Source organism: Hippocampus zosterae, chromosome 1 (assembly GCF_025434085.1).
Source record: "Hippocampus zosterae strain Florida chromosome 1, ASM2543408v3, whole genome shotgun sequence".
NCBI classification, from domain to species: Eukaryota; Metazoa; Chordata; class Actinopteri; order Syngnathiformes; family Syngnathidae; genus Hippocampus; species Hippocampus zosterae.
The window spans coordinates 20,288,568-20,305,008 of NC_067451.1; the positions used below are offsets into that span (position 1 = coordinate 20,288,568).

General features: G+C 43.6%; 1 protein-coding gene across 2 annotated transcripts in view; it reads left to right on the plus strand.

The window, feature by feature from the left end:
- The window catches only part of LOC127603474 (dedicator of cytokinesis protein 2), a 119,849-nt gene that overhangs the window by 29,462 nt on the left and 73,946 nt on the right, over nucleotides 1-16,441 (plus strand). For both annotated transcript variants that reach the window (XM_052069790.1, XM_052069797.1), the window contains exon 24: nucleotides 1,150-1,256. In XM_052069790.1, the coding sequence (XP_051925750.1) occupies nucleotides 1,150-1,256 (107 nt within the window). The remainder of the gene's footprint in view (nucleotides 1-1,149; nucleotides 1,257-16,441) is intronic.

The following is a 16,441-nucleotide window of genomic DNA, read 5'->3' on the forward strand; positions in this document are numbered from 1 at the left end:
GTTGGTAAAAATTAAAAAACCCCTTTCAAGGCAACTTGGCAAAGGTACCTGTTTGTTCTGTAACAAATTTCAACACACGGAGCGTTCAGGTGCGCAGTGTTCCTTAAGGGCTTATGAGAAACACATTTAATTGCTCTGAGATTGAATCCGGCAGAAGCATGACTTAAATCGTTGTCCTCATTAAAGTTGGAGCTCATTTGTTTTCATGGGGGCGTCAACAGCCAAGCTCATGCCTGTGCCGAACACAGTGACTGCGTGCAAAGCTTGAGAATTCATGTTTTTATACTGTATGTATGCTCATATCTGACTGAGATATGATGGTTTTCCATTATCATCAATGCAAATTCTCAACTTGGCAAAATGCTAATGCCACCAGGACACGCCTGTACTTATTCTTGCCGAATGTGTTGATGCACATCGACAAGTAAGATATACAGGATCAACTGTTTTGATTGCAGCAGTACTTCCCCACAGAATAACTTAAAGTAATGTGCTTTCACTTACTCCTGGCGTAAGGCTTGTCATCATTTATATTCAATATTTTCATTCAACCCCCGAAGAACCAAAAATATGAATGAACCATATAGACGACACCTGATAGTACTGTTATTTGTCTTGCATTTGATCATTGACATGGGAAGTATGGTGGCCTTGTGAGGAGCACCCTTTGAGGTTTAATCCTGGCGACAGCCATCCTGTTTGGATGTTCCTGGTTTCTCGGGGTACTCCTGCTTCGTCCCCGATTCTAAAAATCACGCTTGTGAGGTTAAGTGCAGACTAATTTGCCAGTCGGTGTCATTGTGAGTGAGGACAGTACACTCGTTTTGCAATGTTCTCCAAACTCACAAGGATTAATAGTCCACACTGAAAACTGGACATTAAAACATTGCAAGTTGTTGGTCAGATCAGGAGGACACCACTGGCGAATTTTCAGCTATTAATTCTTGATGTAGAAATAACCCTTTTGAATTTTTAATGATATCAACCATATACCTTGGGTAAGGGTCAAACCAGCTCATGCTCTGTCTGCCTCTTCCTCAGAGACACAATTAAAGTGATTTTTCTCACACGTTATCAGTGCTGGGGTTATATGGGGATGAACAAAACAAAGTCTCTTTCTATACAGTTTTTCTTTCTTTCTCCCTCTAGTCAGTTGCTGCATGACTTTTATTCCTGCATGCCACCTGAGAAACTGCAGAATCAGAAAGTGGCCTCTATGACCGAAATTGTTGGCAGTCAACTCTTCCAGCGACCAGGTTAGTACTGTATCTTACTTTATTCCACTTGAAGACATCACTCTACTTGATTGGGGCGGGGGGAGGGAACGTATACCAAAGCACACCAGCAGACCATTGGCAAATCCTCTTAGTTGATTCTTACTTACTGTTTATATCCTAATGAACAGGCCATTACATGTCTGTTGAATAATTTGTGCCCGGCAACAGGAGCGGGCAGACAGATGGTCACGCTGCTCTTTACGACCACTAAGGGAGTCCTTTACATTAAAGGTTTTATCTTTTTACAGCTCAGTGCTTAGTGCTAATACTGTTCGGCAATGTTCCTTTTCTTACACCACAATCCACTAAAGTGTGCTGGATAAAGGTATTGCCAAACAGGATGGACAGCATGTACGGGAGCAAATCTAGTAGTAACACCCCTCAATGTAAGGTTGAAGGCGTGACTGACCTAAAACAACAGTATTTGCAAATAAATAATATTCTTGCATTTGAAATGAACACCAGTATATGAAAAGGTTCTTCAACCAAAATGGATATTTTTCATGCGGAAATATATTTATGATCTATGATTTTTCAAACCTTTTACAAAATACTGAGGGGAATATCTATCCATCCATCCATCCATCCATCCATCCCTCCCTCCCTCCCTCCCTCCCTCCCTCCCTCCCTCCCTCCCTCCCTCCCCCCCTCTCTCTCTCTCTCTCTCTCTCTCTCTCTCTCTAGAGAGAGATGCATACATACAAACATACATACACGCACACACACACACACTTATTAGTGGTTGAATGTCTGACTGTTCCGAAAATCCCAGTGTTGCAGCTCTTATTTGGGTAGTAAAAGATTAATTACCGGTAAATGTGAAGTTCTCCATTCCTGGTCAAAATGGTCGAACATCAAGAACTCAGAAAAATATAAAGAGTCTGCATTCAAGCACTTAATGATACTCAATGGTCTCTTCTCGCTTTGTTTCCCTCCTCATGACAGGAGGTCGAATGTGTTACAGGGGAAGTCAACCCCAAAATGTATCTTAACAAGATTATGTTCTATGGACCCCCATTACTCTAAACACCACATTCTGATTAATAGGGCGTATGTGTTTTTTGGGACGGCGGCCATGTTGCCACTTGCTGTCGACTGAAAATGCCATCATAGTGCCGAAGGCTTCAGGTAATGACCAATTATGGCTCAGCTTCAGAAAACAGGTGAACCGTAATTGGTCATTACCTCAGCTCTGACCAACTGTGAGATCATTTTCAGCCGACAAACAAAAATGATCGCCACAACCCTCCCTCCGCCCCCTTGAGATAGCTAAAAACGGATGGATTTTGCTGCTTAACTCATTCCGCAAACACAGTATTAATCAGAAATGTATTATTATTATCATTAATGCCACGTTTAGACAAGCAGCGTCACATTGAACATATTCTTGTCAAGAAAATTGTGGGGTTGACTTCCCCTTTTAGAATGGCATATACATTATTTCATTCTTCGTTTTTTTATACACTCTTGTTTACCTCACTGTTTAAGCACCGTATACTTTTCCGCTTTGCGTCAGTCCATCCTAGATACCTTGGGCCCACAGAAGCCAGTTGTGTTTTCTGGGTATTGTTGAGATATGCCTTGGTAGAATTTTAACTTGTATAGATGTAACAATGAACCGTGTTAACTGATAAAGATTTTCTGAAGTTTTTTACACAATGATGCCGGTGTTTAAAGCAATGTTGCCCTGGTAGATCAAAGGTCAAGGGCACTCAATGTCGGTTTTCGGCCTTGCCACTTTATGTGCAGAGACTTTTCCAGGTGCTCCGAATCGTTTGATGATATTATTGACAGTAGAACCTCACCACGTCCTTTCTTGTGATTGACTGAGCCTTTCGGGGCTATTCGTTTTATCCCAAAGTGTGGCAGTCTCCTGTTTCCAATTAACCTGTTCACCTGTGGAATGCACCAGACAGGTGTTTTTTGAGCATTCCTCAACTTTCCCAGTTCTTTGCCTCTGTTTTGGCCTTTTTGGAACATGTTGAAGTAATCAAATTGAAATGTGATAAGATTTGCATAAAGGCATTAGCATTAATCAGTTTCATTCTGTGTTTGTTTGTTTAACACAACATACCAACTTCCTGAGAATTGTAGGATTTACTCGATTAAGAACAGCTCGACCACATTTTTTTCAACATTCAAAACCTTCAGGGTCTGCCAATATATTTATACAAAAATGAATTCTGTGGAGCATATTCGCCTCATAGTGCAAAGTTCTGGGGTTTGATTCCAGGCCTTCGTGTGAAGGGTTTGAGTGTTCTCCCAAGTGTCTTTGTTAGTTTTCTCCGAGTGCTCCGGTTTCCTCCCACATTCCAAAGCATGCGTGGTAGGTTGATTGAACACTCTACAATGCCCCTCAGTGTGACTGTGAGTCTAAGTGGCTGTTCTTATATGTATGCCCTGCGATTGGCTGGCAACCAGTTCAGGGTGTACCGCGATCCTCGTGAGCATAAATGATGGATGGATGGATAAATTTGTGACCAGAAAAATAAGTCTGGATTTATTTTGAATGAAGTGTTCCTCATACTCTGAGATTTTGAGTGGTACGTACAAAAATAAAGTTAAGGGATTTTTTTTCTGTTGTTGTTTCTACTTTGTTTGATGTGCTTGCAGACCTCCATCAATGCTACAACTGTTGTCGGTTCAGGCAAAAATAAAAATAGATACTCTCCACTACATCTTGTGTCAGGCAAGATGTTTTTTTTAATTTTGTTTTTCAAACACTACATTAACAGAACAAACAAAATACATTACAATGTGTAAGTAACGTATGTTAACATAAAAATATTAAGCTGAGTCAAATGCATTTTATCTGCATTGACCAATTAAACAACAAATTGCAATTGGTAGAAGTAATAGAATGTTAACTGTTGTTATTGGCTGGCAGAAAATCTCAATATGTGCAGCAACAACAAATAATGTAGTATGTGGCATTTGCTCGTATGCTAATAACCACTAGTTTGGGAATTAGACGTCATTTGATTTGCCACATTCTGCACCCAGCCAGAAAATGTCAGAAAGTCTGTTGTAGGAGGAAGACATCATTCATGGATCAGTAGGTGCCCCACAGTGCATATTAAAGTTGGATAGCCAAAGGGAAAAAAATACAAACCTTTAAGGTAAACAAAAGTTAGTTACTTGACAACGCACACATTTAAATAATTCACCGGATCTGGCATGACCACCGCTAGTGCCTTTTTCAAGTACAAACCACAAGAATGACCAAGCAGAGCTCACCCACCCTTGCCTCGTACAGCCCCATTACATCCGACTAATTTGGACCTAGTGGGCTGATAAGTGCTGGTTTGTCTGCTGGAGACGGCATTGTGACAGCGAATGTGCTGCTTTTATGGTGACGTGATTAGTGTGCACATAATGAGGCCCTGGCAGTGGAAGAGGACAGTAAGAATTTAGAGTAGATTGTGCAAGCCTAATTTGGGTTAAAAGGAGTGACTCAGTCTGCTCATACTGTGGCATTGATCCTGGTGCTTATGTACTTACATGTGAGATAGTACACAGGCTTGCGTGAGCATTTCCCTGCAGCTGTGCATGCCTATGCACGTACACAAGCTTGTGAGTCCACCCATCAGTCAGCCGCCAGCCAAGTCCATACAGCCAGTCCGGTATTCGGCCCCTTTGCATCAATCGCGACTCAGATGATTGATTCCTCCCGGGGTCGAGACGACAGGCTGTCTTCTTGGGCCAGTTGTCGGCACCCTCACACTCTATCCCCCGGAGAGCAGAGAGGGTGGGGTGGATGAGTGTGAGTGAAGAAGTGTGCAGGAAAGGTAAAGAGCAGGATAATGAAAGAGTGTGAGAGAAGGGAGCACATGACATCATCCCAAATTGATCCATTGTGCCACGCTAACTCCTTTGTGCAATAAATGAACACCAATTTGTGTTCCAAAAATGAACTCCAAAATGAACTCACCGCCAAAGCCTCCTTGAAGATGAACTTCTCAGATGTTCACTAGAAATGGACTTAGACAGAAGTCAAGGCGATAAGACCCAGTCAATCAAGGAAAGCTGATTGAAGTGATTTAAAAGTAAAAAAAAAAGGTATAACCTTTATCCAAACAATTTGAGCAGCAAAATGTGCGGTGACATGATGGGGGATGACAAAGACTGCTGTCAGGAGAATGAGGAGGAGGCAACAGCTGCTTGTAGAAGCAAAGCAGGAAATATAGGCTTATTGATGGACATGCGCGCGCTTGTATGCATGATTTGGAGCTTTCGGGTCTTAACGTCCTTGGTCTGAATCTCTTCCTTTGGCCACCTTATTATTCCTGCAGGGTATCTGATCACTGGCAGGGCATAGTTGTTTATTGCCCTGGTCTTATTCTTATTCTGGAAGAACTAGTCCATGAGATGGACAGGTATCACTGGAACCTTCTAGGCCTGTGCGAAGTGAGATGGAAAAACATCGGGGAAATGTCAACGCAGGAAGGACACAAGCTGTATTATATCGGAAGACAAGACACGCATGAAGAAGGAGTCGGCTTCTTGGTACACAAAAACATTGTGGGTACAGTCTTAGGCTGTCGCCCAATCTCCAGCAGGCTAATTACAATCCGCCTAAAGGCAGCACCCTTCAACATCACTGTGGTAGAAGCCTACGCTCCAACATCAACATATAGTGATGAGGACGTAGAAGAATTCTACATCCAACTCCAGGGAATTATAGACAAAGTGCACAAGAAAGACATAATAATAATACAGGGCGATTGGAATGCCAAAGTTGGTAGAGATGCTTATAAAAATTGGAGGGGAACATATGGACCATCTTGCAACCTTGTAACAAATGAGAGAGGACTGCGGCTTCTGGAATTTGCTGCTACCAACAGTTTAGCACTGGCCAACACCTTCGGTGCTCATAAAGCCTCTAGGAGAGAAACCTGGCACAGCCCTGATGGTCACACTCATAACCAGATTGATTACATCATGGTTCCTAAGCGCTTCCGCTCAGGAATAAACATCGCCCGCACCCGCAGTTTCCCCGGGGCAGACATAGGAAGTGACCACGATCTAGTAATGATGACATTCAAAACAAGACTGAAAAGAATCAACAAGCCCAGATTCACAAGACTGAGATTCAACCTCGACAAACTAAAAGACCCCAAAGTCAGGGAAGAGTTCCAAGCAATGATTGGAGGGAGTTTTGCAGCCCTGACAGTCCTGGATGAGAACACGGACATTGAAGAAGCCATCAACACCTTTAACTCTGCAATTGCAGGGACGGCTGACAAGATATTGGGCAAACACCAACATCCTAAAAAACCATGGGTCACCAACGAAATTTTACAGTTGTGTGATAAAAGACGCGACCTAAAGAAAGAAAAAAGGGATTTAGAGGGAGCAAAGAAGTATCGGGAGGCCAACAACAGAGTCCGGAAGGAAATGAAGAAAGCAAAAGAAGCCTGGATAGAACAACAGTGCAGCGAGATACAGGAAAGCCTAGATAAGAACAACACAAGGAAAGCATTCCAAGTGGTGAAAGACTTGACCACCAAGAAAAAAGGAAGACCTAGCAGCATACAAAGCAAGACCGGAATATGCCTCACAGAAGAAAAGGATGTCCTGGACAGATGGACAGAATACTGCAAAGACCTGTACAATTACAAACTAAATGGGGACCCATCAGTACTCAAATGTCCACTAACACCACCAGAAGAAGACTCAAGCCCCATACTGCACGAAGAAGTGGAACTAGCCGTCAAGAAACTTAAAAAAGGAAAGTCTGCCGGAGCAGACAATATCCCTGCGGAACTAGTCCAAGCAGGAGGAGAGGCAATGATAACAGCCCTCACAAAAATTTGCACCGGAGTACCGGAGTCTGGCCAACACCCTGGACTCAATCATTAATAATCACCTTGCCGAAAAAAGGAAATCTACAGCAGTGTGAAAATTATCGCACTATCAGCTTGATCAGTCACCCAAGCAAAGTCCTGCTGAAGATCATTCTGCACAGACTGAAGCCCATAGCTGAGCACATCATAGCTGAGGAACAGGCTGGATTCAGAGCAGGACGCAGCACCACAGAACAGATTTTTAACTTAAGATTAATCTGCGAAAAACACCTACAGCACCAAAAAGACCTATACCATGTATTTATAGATTTCAAAAAGGCCTTTGACAGGGTATGGCACGCAGCCCTATGGACCACCATGCGCAAGTATAACATCGATGCCAACCTCGTCCGAATCATCGAAAACCTGTATGGAAAGGCCTCAAGTGCTGTCCTCCTGAATGGAAGTATCGGCAATTGGTTTAAAACTACAGTCGGTGTGCGTCAGGGCTGCCTACTCTCACCCACCCTCTTCAATTTGTATCTAGAGAGGATCATGGAAGATGCCCTTGAACATCATGAAGGCACAATCTCCATCGGAGGGAGAAACATCACCAACCTCAGATTTGCTGATGACATAGATGGACTGGCAGGAACAGAAGATGAGTTACAGCGACTAGTAGAACACCTAGACGAAGCAGCTGCCTCATATGGCATGGAAATATCTGCCGAAAAAACAAAGCTGATGACCAACAACAATCAAGGCATCAATCTTGATATCCGAGTCAGTGGGAAAAAACTAGAAACTGTGCAGTCATTCAAATACTTAGGCTCTCTTATCTCAGCTCGAGGCCAGAGATGTTGGCAAGAATTGCTCAAACATCAACAGCAATAGCAAAACTCCAAACCATCTGGAAAGATAAGAACATAGCTCTGCGCTCAAAGATCCACCTTCTACGCTCCCTTGTCATGTCAATCTTCCTATATGCATGTGAAACCTGGACACTAACAGCAGATCTCCAAAGAAAGATCCTTGCAATGGAGATGAGATGCTACAGGAAGATATTAAACATCCCTTACACCGATCATGTAACAAACGAGGAAGTTCAAAATAGGATACAACAAGCTATCGGACACCATGACAACCTACTCACCATCGTAAAAAGACGGAAGTTACGGTGGTACGGCCATGTTACGAGATCATCAGGCCTTGCAAAGACGGTGCTACAAGGAACTGTACAAGGATCTCGCAAACGAGGAAGGCAGAAAAAGAGGTGGAAGGACAACATCAGAGAGTGGACCAACCTGGATTTCGCAAAGTCCCAGAGAGAGGCAGAAAACAGAGACGGTTGGAAAGAAACGGTGAAAGGGTCTTCACGGGCGCCCCAACGACCACAACCGAGGTCAAGGGATAGGTGACAGGTGACTTATTCTTGCCATTGAACTGGCTTCTTAGGACTTGCCTCACTCGCTGGAGGTATTTGGCCGTAGCCGCTTTCCTTGTTGCCAGTTCGAGGTTGCCATTGGCTTGTGGTATACCAAGGTACTTGTAGCTGTCCTCAATGTCTGCTATTCTTCCTTCAGGGAGTGAGACCCCTTCAGTGCGGACTACCTTCCCTCTCTTAGTCACCATCCGACTACATTTCTCAATCCCGAATGACATCCCGATATCGCTGCTGTAGATCCTGGTTGTATGGATCAGGGAATCTATGTCCCTTTCGCTCTTAGCATACAGCTTTATGTCATCCATGTAGAGGAGGTGACTGATTGTAGCTCCATTTCTGAGGCGGATCCATAGCCTGTCTTGGTGATTACTTGGCTTAGGGGGTTCAGTCCTATGCAGAACAGCAGTGGGGAGAGTGCGCATCACCTTGGTATATGCCACATTTGACACTTGGGTAAGTGGCTTGCCATTGGCTTCAAGTGTGGTTTTCCACATCCTCATCAAGTTCGCAACAAAGGCTCTTAGGGTCCTGTTCACCTTATACAACTCCAGGCATTCAGTGATCCATGTATGTGGCATCGAGTCATAGGCTTTCTTGTAATCAATCCAAGCTGTGCACAGGTTTGTACGTCGGGACCTGCAGTCTTGTGCGACTGTTCTGTCAACCAGGAGCTGATGTTTGGCTCTTCTGCACTTCGTTCATGTATTGATCCATTTGTCCACTTATCTTAGCCGCAATGATGCCTGACATGAGCTTCCATGTTGTGGAGAGACAGGTTATTGGCCGATAGTTGGATGAGGCTGCACCCTTCGAGGGATCCTTCATGATCAGGATCGTTCGCCCTTCGGTTAGCCATTCTGGGTGAGTCCCATCCCTCAGCTACTGGTTCATTTGTACTGCTAGGCGCTCATGGAGTGCTGTGAGTTTCTTTAGCCAGTAGGTGTGGACCATGTCCAGGCCTGGTGCTGTCCAGTTCTTCATATCTGAGACTCTTACCTGTATGTCTGCCACTGTTATGGTAAGTGGGTTCTGTTCAGGGAGGTTGCTGTGCTCCTCTCTCAGGGTCACCAGCCATTGTGCACTGCTGTTATGTGCAACCTCCTTCTCCCATATGCCTTTCCAGTACCTTTCAGTTTTCCAGTCTTGGTGGGTCAGCTCTGTTGTTGTCTCATGGCTTCATGGTTGCTCTTACAGCCCAGAGTCTCCAGGATCACTGATGCTGAAGCTCATTGGTTTCTGTGATCGTTACGGTAGGGATCGCCCTCACTGCTGCATTCACACTTTCTATGAGACTTTCAGATGGTACTTCACATAGCCGTTGTAATCGGTTTCTAGGTTGCCCAGCTTTCATTCTCGCCATGATCTTAGCTTTCAGGTCAGTTGCTGCCTTGCTCAGCATTTCATTCATTGGGGCTGGCCTCCCAATCTCATCATCTGCATTCATTGGGGCTTGCCTCCCAATCTCTTGAATGACCTCCTCCTCTGATCTGGCAGCCTGGGGCCCTTCACCATGGAACCTGCGTTGTACCTCATCAATCTCAAGTTGTGACAGCAGCTGCCGTTAGTGGATGTTGGAACACTGAGCTACTAGTAGTTTCGTGGTCAACCGTGACTGTGGGTTTCAAAGTAACCATTTAGCCCACATTCTCTGCATGTAACCCCTCTGACTAGGGTTGCTTGAGTAGTAGCATTCCAACAGAGCCATGTTATCGCATCTCGCCCATCTCCGCTTTGTTCCAGTAGCCCATTTTTCATCAAGGTGCTCTGGTTCCCCAGCACCTGACGCAGACCTTGTTTGGCCGGGCGACGTCTGAGCCGGCACGTCATTCGTTTTATTGTCTCTCATCATTGTATGAAGTAGGCATTAGCGTGAAGGATCTTGCCCAAGGACCCACACTGGATGGTGTTATGTGCTCATTTTTTGCCCCAAGCGGGATTCGAACCACCGTCTCCCGTACCGATGCCTTACCAACTGAGCTATCATTCATTCATCTTCCGAGCCGCTTGATCCTCACTCGGGTCGCGGGGGGTGTTGGAGCCTATCCCAGCTGTCTTCGGGCAGTAGGCGGGGAACACCCTGAATCGGTTGCCAGCCAATCGCAGGGCACACAGAAACGAACAACCATTCGCACTCACACTCACACCTAGGGACAATTTAGAGTGTTCAATCAGCCTGCCACGCATGTTTTTGGAATGTGGGAGGAAACCGGAGCACCCGGAGAAAACCCACGCAGGCCCGGGGAGAACATGCAAACTCCACACAAGGAGGCCGGAGCTGGAATCGAACCCGGTACCTCTGCACTGTGAAGCCGACGTGCTAACCACTGGACTACCGGGCCGCCCCTATATACATACATATATATATATATATATATATATATATATATATATATATATATATATATATATATATATATATATATATATATATATATATATATATATATATATATATATATATATATAATCTGCCGATTATTTAAAAAAATATAATGACTAAAAAAAGTGTTTTTCCTGACATAATGATTTCAGTGATATGAATTACAGGGAGAACTGGATTGCTTTACAATACTTTGTTCTTTAGTTGGAAAGTTAACAAAACTTTCCAACAGAGACAAATTTTCAAGCACAAAAACATGCGAAAAAGCCTGAACGGATGGATGTACTGTACATAGCTTTTTGTTTAGTCCACAGATGTATGCATTGCAAACAATTTTGTAAAGTTACTCGCAAAACAGGATTTCTGTGTGATGCTCTTCAACATTAAACCAAATTTCCTTTCCACCATTATTTTCCTTCCCATGAAGTGATGACCTCAAAGTCAAAACACGTCACCAGAGTTGTATTTGAAAGACATGATTTCCAGAGAGAAAACTGAATTTCAAAACTAATAATGCACATTACACACGAACGTAAACCTTATCTACATACGTACTGTATATTGTGTCCTTAAAGGCAATACAGACAATGTCTCTTAACAGGAATATGACAGGATGGAGGTGAAATTCAAGACCAATATTTCTGCATCTTACCATGTCACTTATTTGTAAATCTCTTCTTGATATATCTTCATTATGCTGCTCTCTGGTGGCTAAGGCTTGCAAACCCAAAGAAGCAAAATGACAATCGGTAACGGAGCATGACATCCTAATGCACACACTATTACATTCTTTACACTCGATAAAATTATGTTTTTAATCTATGATTTTATAATCGCGCTCGCCTGACTTGTGTGGGGGCAACATGGAATCGGTTCCCACTCAAACAGATTGTGGATGTGGATGTGAGTGGTTGTTCATCTCTCTATGTGCGCTGTGACTGACGAGCAACTAGTTCAGGGTGTCATTGGCCTCCCGCCCCAAGTCAGCTGGGATAAGCTCTAGCACTCTCCCGCGACCCTGTTCAGGATAAACGGAAGTGAAAATGGATGAATGGATTGATGGGTTTTATAATGGCTCCTAATACACGATAGCTGCGCCTGCTGCTATTACCTACATGAATAGCTCAGTTTGCCTTATACTGGCAGTCGGTCGGTCGGTGAAGGCCCTCGTTATCGAGGAATGCGGCCCCCAGGACAGGGCGACGGCTCTTGGTGCTTGTGTCTCCGATGACTGTGGAGGCCCAGTCTTCCCGAAAACCCCGCCCGCAGGATTGACAGAAGTGGGTTGGGGGGCCGGGCGGTTGCAGGGCCCTCTCCTTCCTCCGCGCTCGCCGGTCCTCCTCCGCAGCGACGCGTCGAGTCTCGAAGACTCGGACCCCGCCCCGCACAGCCCCACGCCAGGCCACCCGATCCGCGGCCAGGTCAGCCCACTGTGCCGGGGGAATCCGGCACCACTGAAGATGACCCTTTAGCTGGTCTTTGAATCGTCTTTTCGGGGCTCCGCGGGGACGGGTGCCCTCCAGCAACTCCGCGTAGAGGAGCTGCTTCGGGAGACGATTGTCGGTCATCCGCTGCACGTGGCCGGCCCACCGCAGTTGGGCCAAGGTGATCATGGCCTCGATACTCGTGAGGCCAGCCCGGGTGAGGATCTCATTATTAGTCAATCTCTCCTCCCAGGAAACGTTGAGGAGAGATCGGAGTCGTCCTTGGTGGAACCTCTCGAGCCTCTTGATGCTGCTCCGATAGAGGGTCCAACATTCGGAGAAGGGGCACACGGGTTGAGGGGGCAGGAGGGGGAGGGGGATAAATCGCCATCCTGGGGGCTATGTAGCGTGAGGGAGGGGGACGGGTCGCAACCCCGCCCCCGCACTTCGACTGGAATCTATTGAAATCAGGCTGTATTAATCATAGCCAATTAGTTGCAGCACCTGTTTTTGAAAATAGAAAAATGAAGCGTTCATCGGAGGCGAGGCAACCTAGCTGCTGATTGATTGGAAAACAGCATCTCCAGTCTACCGTAAAATAACAGAGCTCTGTTTTCGAATTTAAGAATGATCAGGGATGTACAAATTGTGGGTTGAACCAAATGTGGACTCACAGCCTTGACCAACATATTACGAACCAATTTATATAATATTTATTGGGTACCCAAGTCTGTATGCAGCGGGTCAGCAACATTTTGTCACCACTTCCTTTCCCGTGCTTCTATCACTACTTACTTATGAATTTGTTCATGCATTGCCAAATAAGGCATGATGCAGAGTGTAATTGAGAAGGATTTTAGCATAGGAATGTTAATCAGACGGCTTGTATGCCAGGATTGCTATCACCCAGGAGGCTGAAATAAGATATCCTTTATATGCAGCAAATCTAAATTATATATTCATAGTCATTAATGGCCCCCGGTGTCCTATCACTGTACTGCAGGTACATATTTCATAGCCCCACCTGCCTGTCTGAGCTGGCCTGCTCAGCTGCCTCGGCAGGGAAGAAAATGTCAAAACCATTGACAGTGTATAGGACAAGGCTCCGTGATCGAGTGTCTGTGGATGGTACTCACCACAACAGTTCAATTATTATTCAAAATGAAAACTCACCAGCAGCAACATGGGCTTCACTTGCACAATGATGCAAACCGTAGCCTTTACAAAAGTCACATTAGGAATCCTACCCTTAGAGATGTTGTTTGGTGTTTGCACTGGTATATGATTGCACGGAATCACGTTTACTGTACAACTGACAAATCACTGATCTCTTAGCACTTGGACAATTCAAGGTACAAGCTTGTACCTTTTAAGTAAGACCGATTTGTCTAACTGTTTATTGTGCATGTTAAATCGCTCCATGTACAGCACTTTGTATGTAGCGATGGCTGTTTGAAAGTGCTCTATAAATACTGTTGACTTGACTTGACAAGCGCTGTATCGTGTTATCATGTTTGCTTTTGAAGACTGTCACTAAGACATATGAGGTGCAGTGTGTGTTGATGACAAATTTCAAATGCGTGTTGGTTGAAATTTTGACAAACATTAGATCATATGAAAAAAATGGACAAGTTAATGGACTAGAAAATTTGTCTTGAGGCCAGTCACAGAATCCTTATGCAACACTGTTAAAAAGTTATTCATCCAATAATAAATGCCTTCATAAAATGTAGTATTTACTGTTTGATTAAGGAAAAGAAATACACAGCATTTTCCTGTCATATTTGCAGAAAACAAGATGAAGGCAAAGGCATTACTGATTTGTTTATTAAAAAAAAAAAAAAAGTTTTCCTGAACACGCATTTGTCAGGTTCGATCACGGGCTGTAGAAATGTCTTCTGAATCATTATTCAGTATTCTGCAGACACTGTAAAACCTCCGCACACAATCCACGCATAGCGGTGCACGTGTACATGCAGTAAATGCACCGATACGATTTGTCTGGTTTTGAAATAAAGTCACATTTAGAGGGTGCTAATTTTTAAACATATAATTTGTAATAAGTCGCTGATGATTGATGACTTGTGTGCAGGCAGTGTAGGATCGGGTCCCACTCAGTGACATGTGAATGTGGGTGTGTCTGGTTATCCATCTGTATATCTACCCTGTGACTGACTGGCGACTCTTCAGGGGTTATTCCGCCGATTGGCCAAAGTCAGCTGGGGTAGGATCTTGCACCCTCCCGTGACCCTGTTCAGGATAAGCGGTGTTGAAAATGGATGAATGGATGGATGGATCATTTGTAATTTGAGCAATTTACGGTTGAGAAAAGGAGAGAAACAGATCTTGAGTACAAGGAAGGAAACCACTGAAAGAAAATACTGAGAGTTTGTTTACGTCTAAAAGCAGGCCGAATCCACATTGCTACAGCAATTGGAGCCTGCAGTTCATCACGAGGCATACTAATCTACTGCTCTTAGTATCATTATATTGTGACAAAAAGATCATCTTTAAAATGACAAATAATGCGCTGCCTTTACCAGAAAGCATAATTCATATTCCTTCTTTGCAACCAAATCTCATTATCCAAATTGCTTACATTGCCTGCATTACTTGTTGGCATCGTTCACACCCTCGTCTACATATTTCTTGTTGAGAATGCTGAACAGATGCGTGTGAGTGCTAATTGAATATAGATGTATGATGTGCTGTTAACTCATTATTGTCTGGATTTAAACTGCGCGGACTGGGCACTGTCTTGCCCCCCAATCTGCGTTATTGACATTAGATTCCAGACTGAATGATCTTCTGTGTGCTTTTCCACATCGGGGAACTTTGGGCATCAGAGCAAATTACCAAATAACCAAGCAGAATTTGGCAAGAGGACAAATGTGTGTGGTTCAGAATAAACCCAGTGAAATCAGATTTATCTATGCTACCTTTTAATGCACCGCTTACGGTATGTGTATTTTATTTCATGCTCAACTTGTTTATTTAATTGCCATCCGCTTTTGTGCAGCTCACAGTGTCCATGTAAAGCACACAAATGAAACACTACTAGACTCATAAATCAATAAAATAACTCTATTGATTGTGTTGAATAGAGTTGACATCACACTTGGCGATGTCAAGGCGAAACTAGTGAGGAAAAGAACATATCGTATCAAGTTGAAAAGTAATCTTATTTTTCCAATTGATGGATTTGGGATGAACTGAAAAGTGAAGGTACGATATGAGTAGTGTATTGGCTCATAATCTAAACACAAATAAAAAGACATTTTACATTATGAATTTGTTTATTTGATTGCGATGTTAAAGTAAAAGATAAAATCATCTTACTTCCCACTGCACGTTTTCTCAGCTCAATCCTAAACATTTCTGGGACCGTTCAAGGGTCAATAATTCACATATAAATCAGCATCAGAAATGATTTAGTACCAAGGAAGTTATTTGTCATCAAACGTTGGCAGTAATTTAGAGACGTGGTGAATAATTGTCCATACATTTATCAGCGATGTCATTAATTCCAAGTGAATAGATTGTAGGGGATAATGCGGCTATGTCTAATTGCTACTGTGCTGACAGAATAAGCTCAATAATAAGATACAAAATTGACCGACGGCTCTTGGAAATACACCTATTTATTCTTAATATAGGCCCATCAGATAGAGCTCCCAATATAGAATCATGAAATTATTGGCTATGGCATTAGGTACACCTTCACAATTGAGAAGAAAAAGAAGGACAGTGAACAACATACTATTTGTATTACCGTACTTGTGTGTTTGTCCCAAACACAATAAATATGGTGGAAAACGCTCTCAAAAATAAAAAGGGCCACTATCTTTTTTGTTGTATGAGCGAGTTGGGTACTTGAATGACCTTGAACATTGTTATGAGACGTGTTTCCATTTTTAATACCCATTTTTGTTACCCAAACAGAATTTGTTTTTGAATCCTAAATCCAGATGGTTCCATTGAGTGCAGCTCCTTGACAAAATAAAATTTTAAAAAATCAACTCAACATTTAATCTGTCTACTTTGTGATTGGATGGTCGAGCGCATAGTAACGGAACTGTCGCCTCCTAGGACAAAGGCTTTCTGCTCGCAAGAACCATGACAAGTCTAAA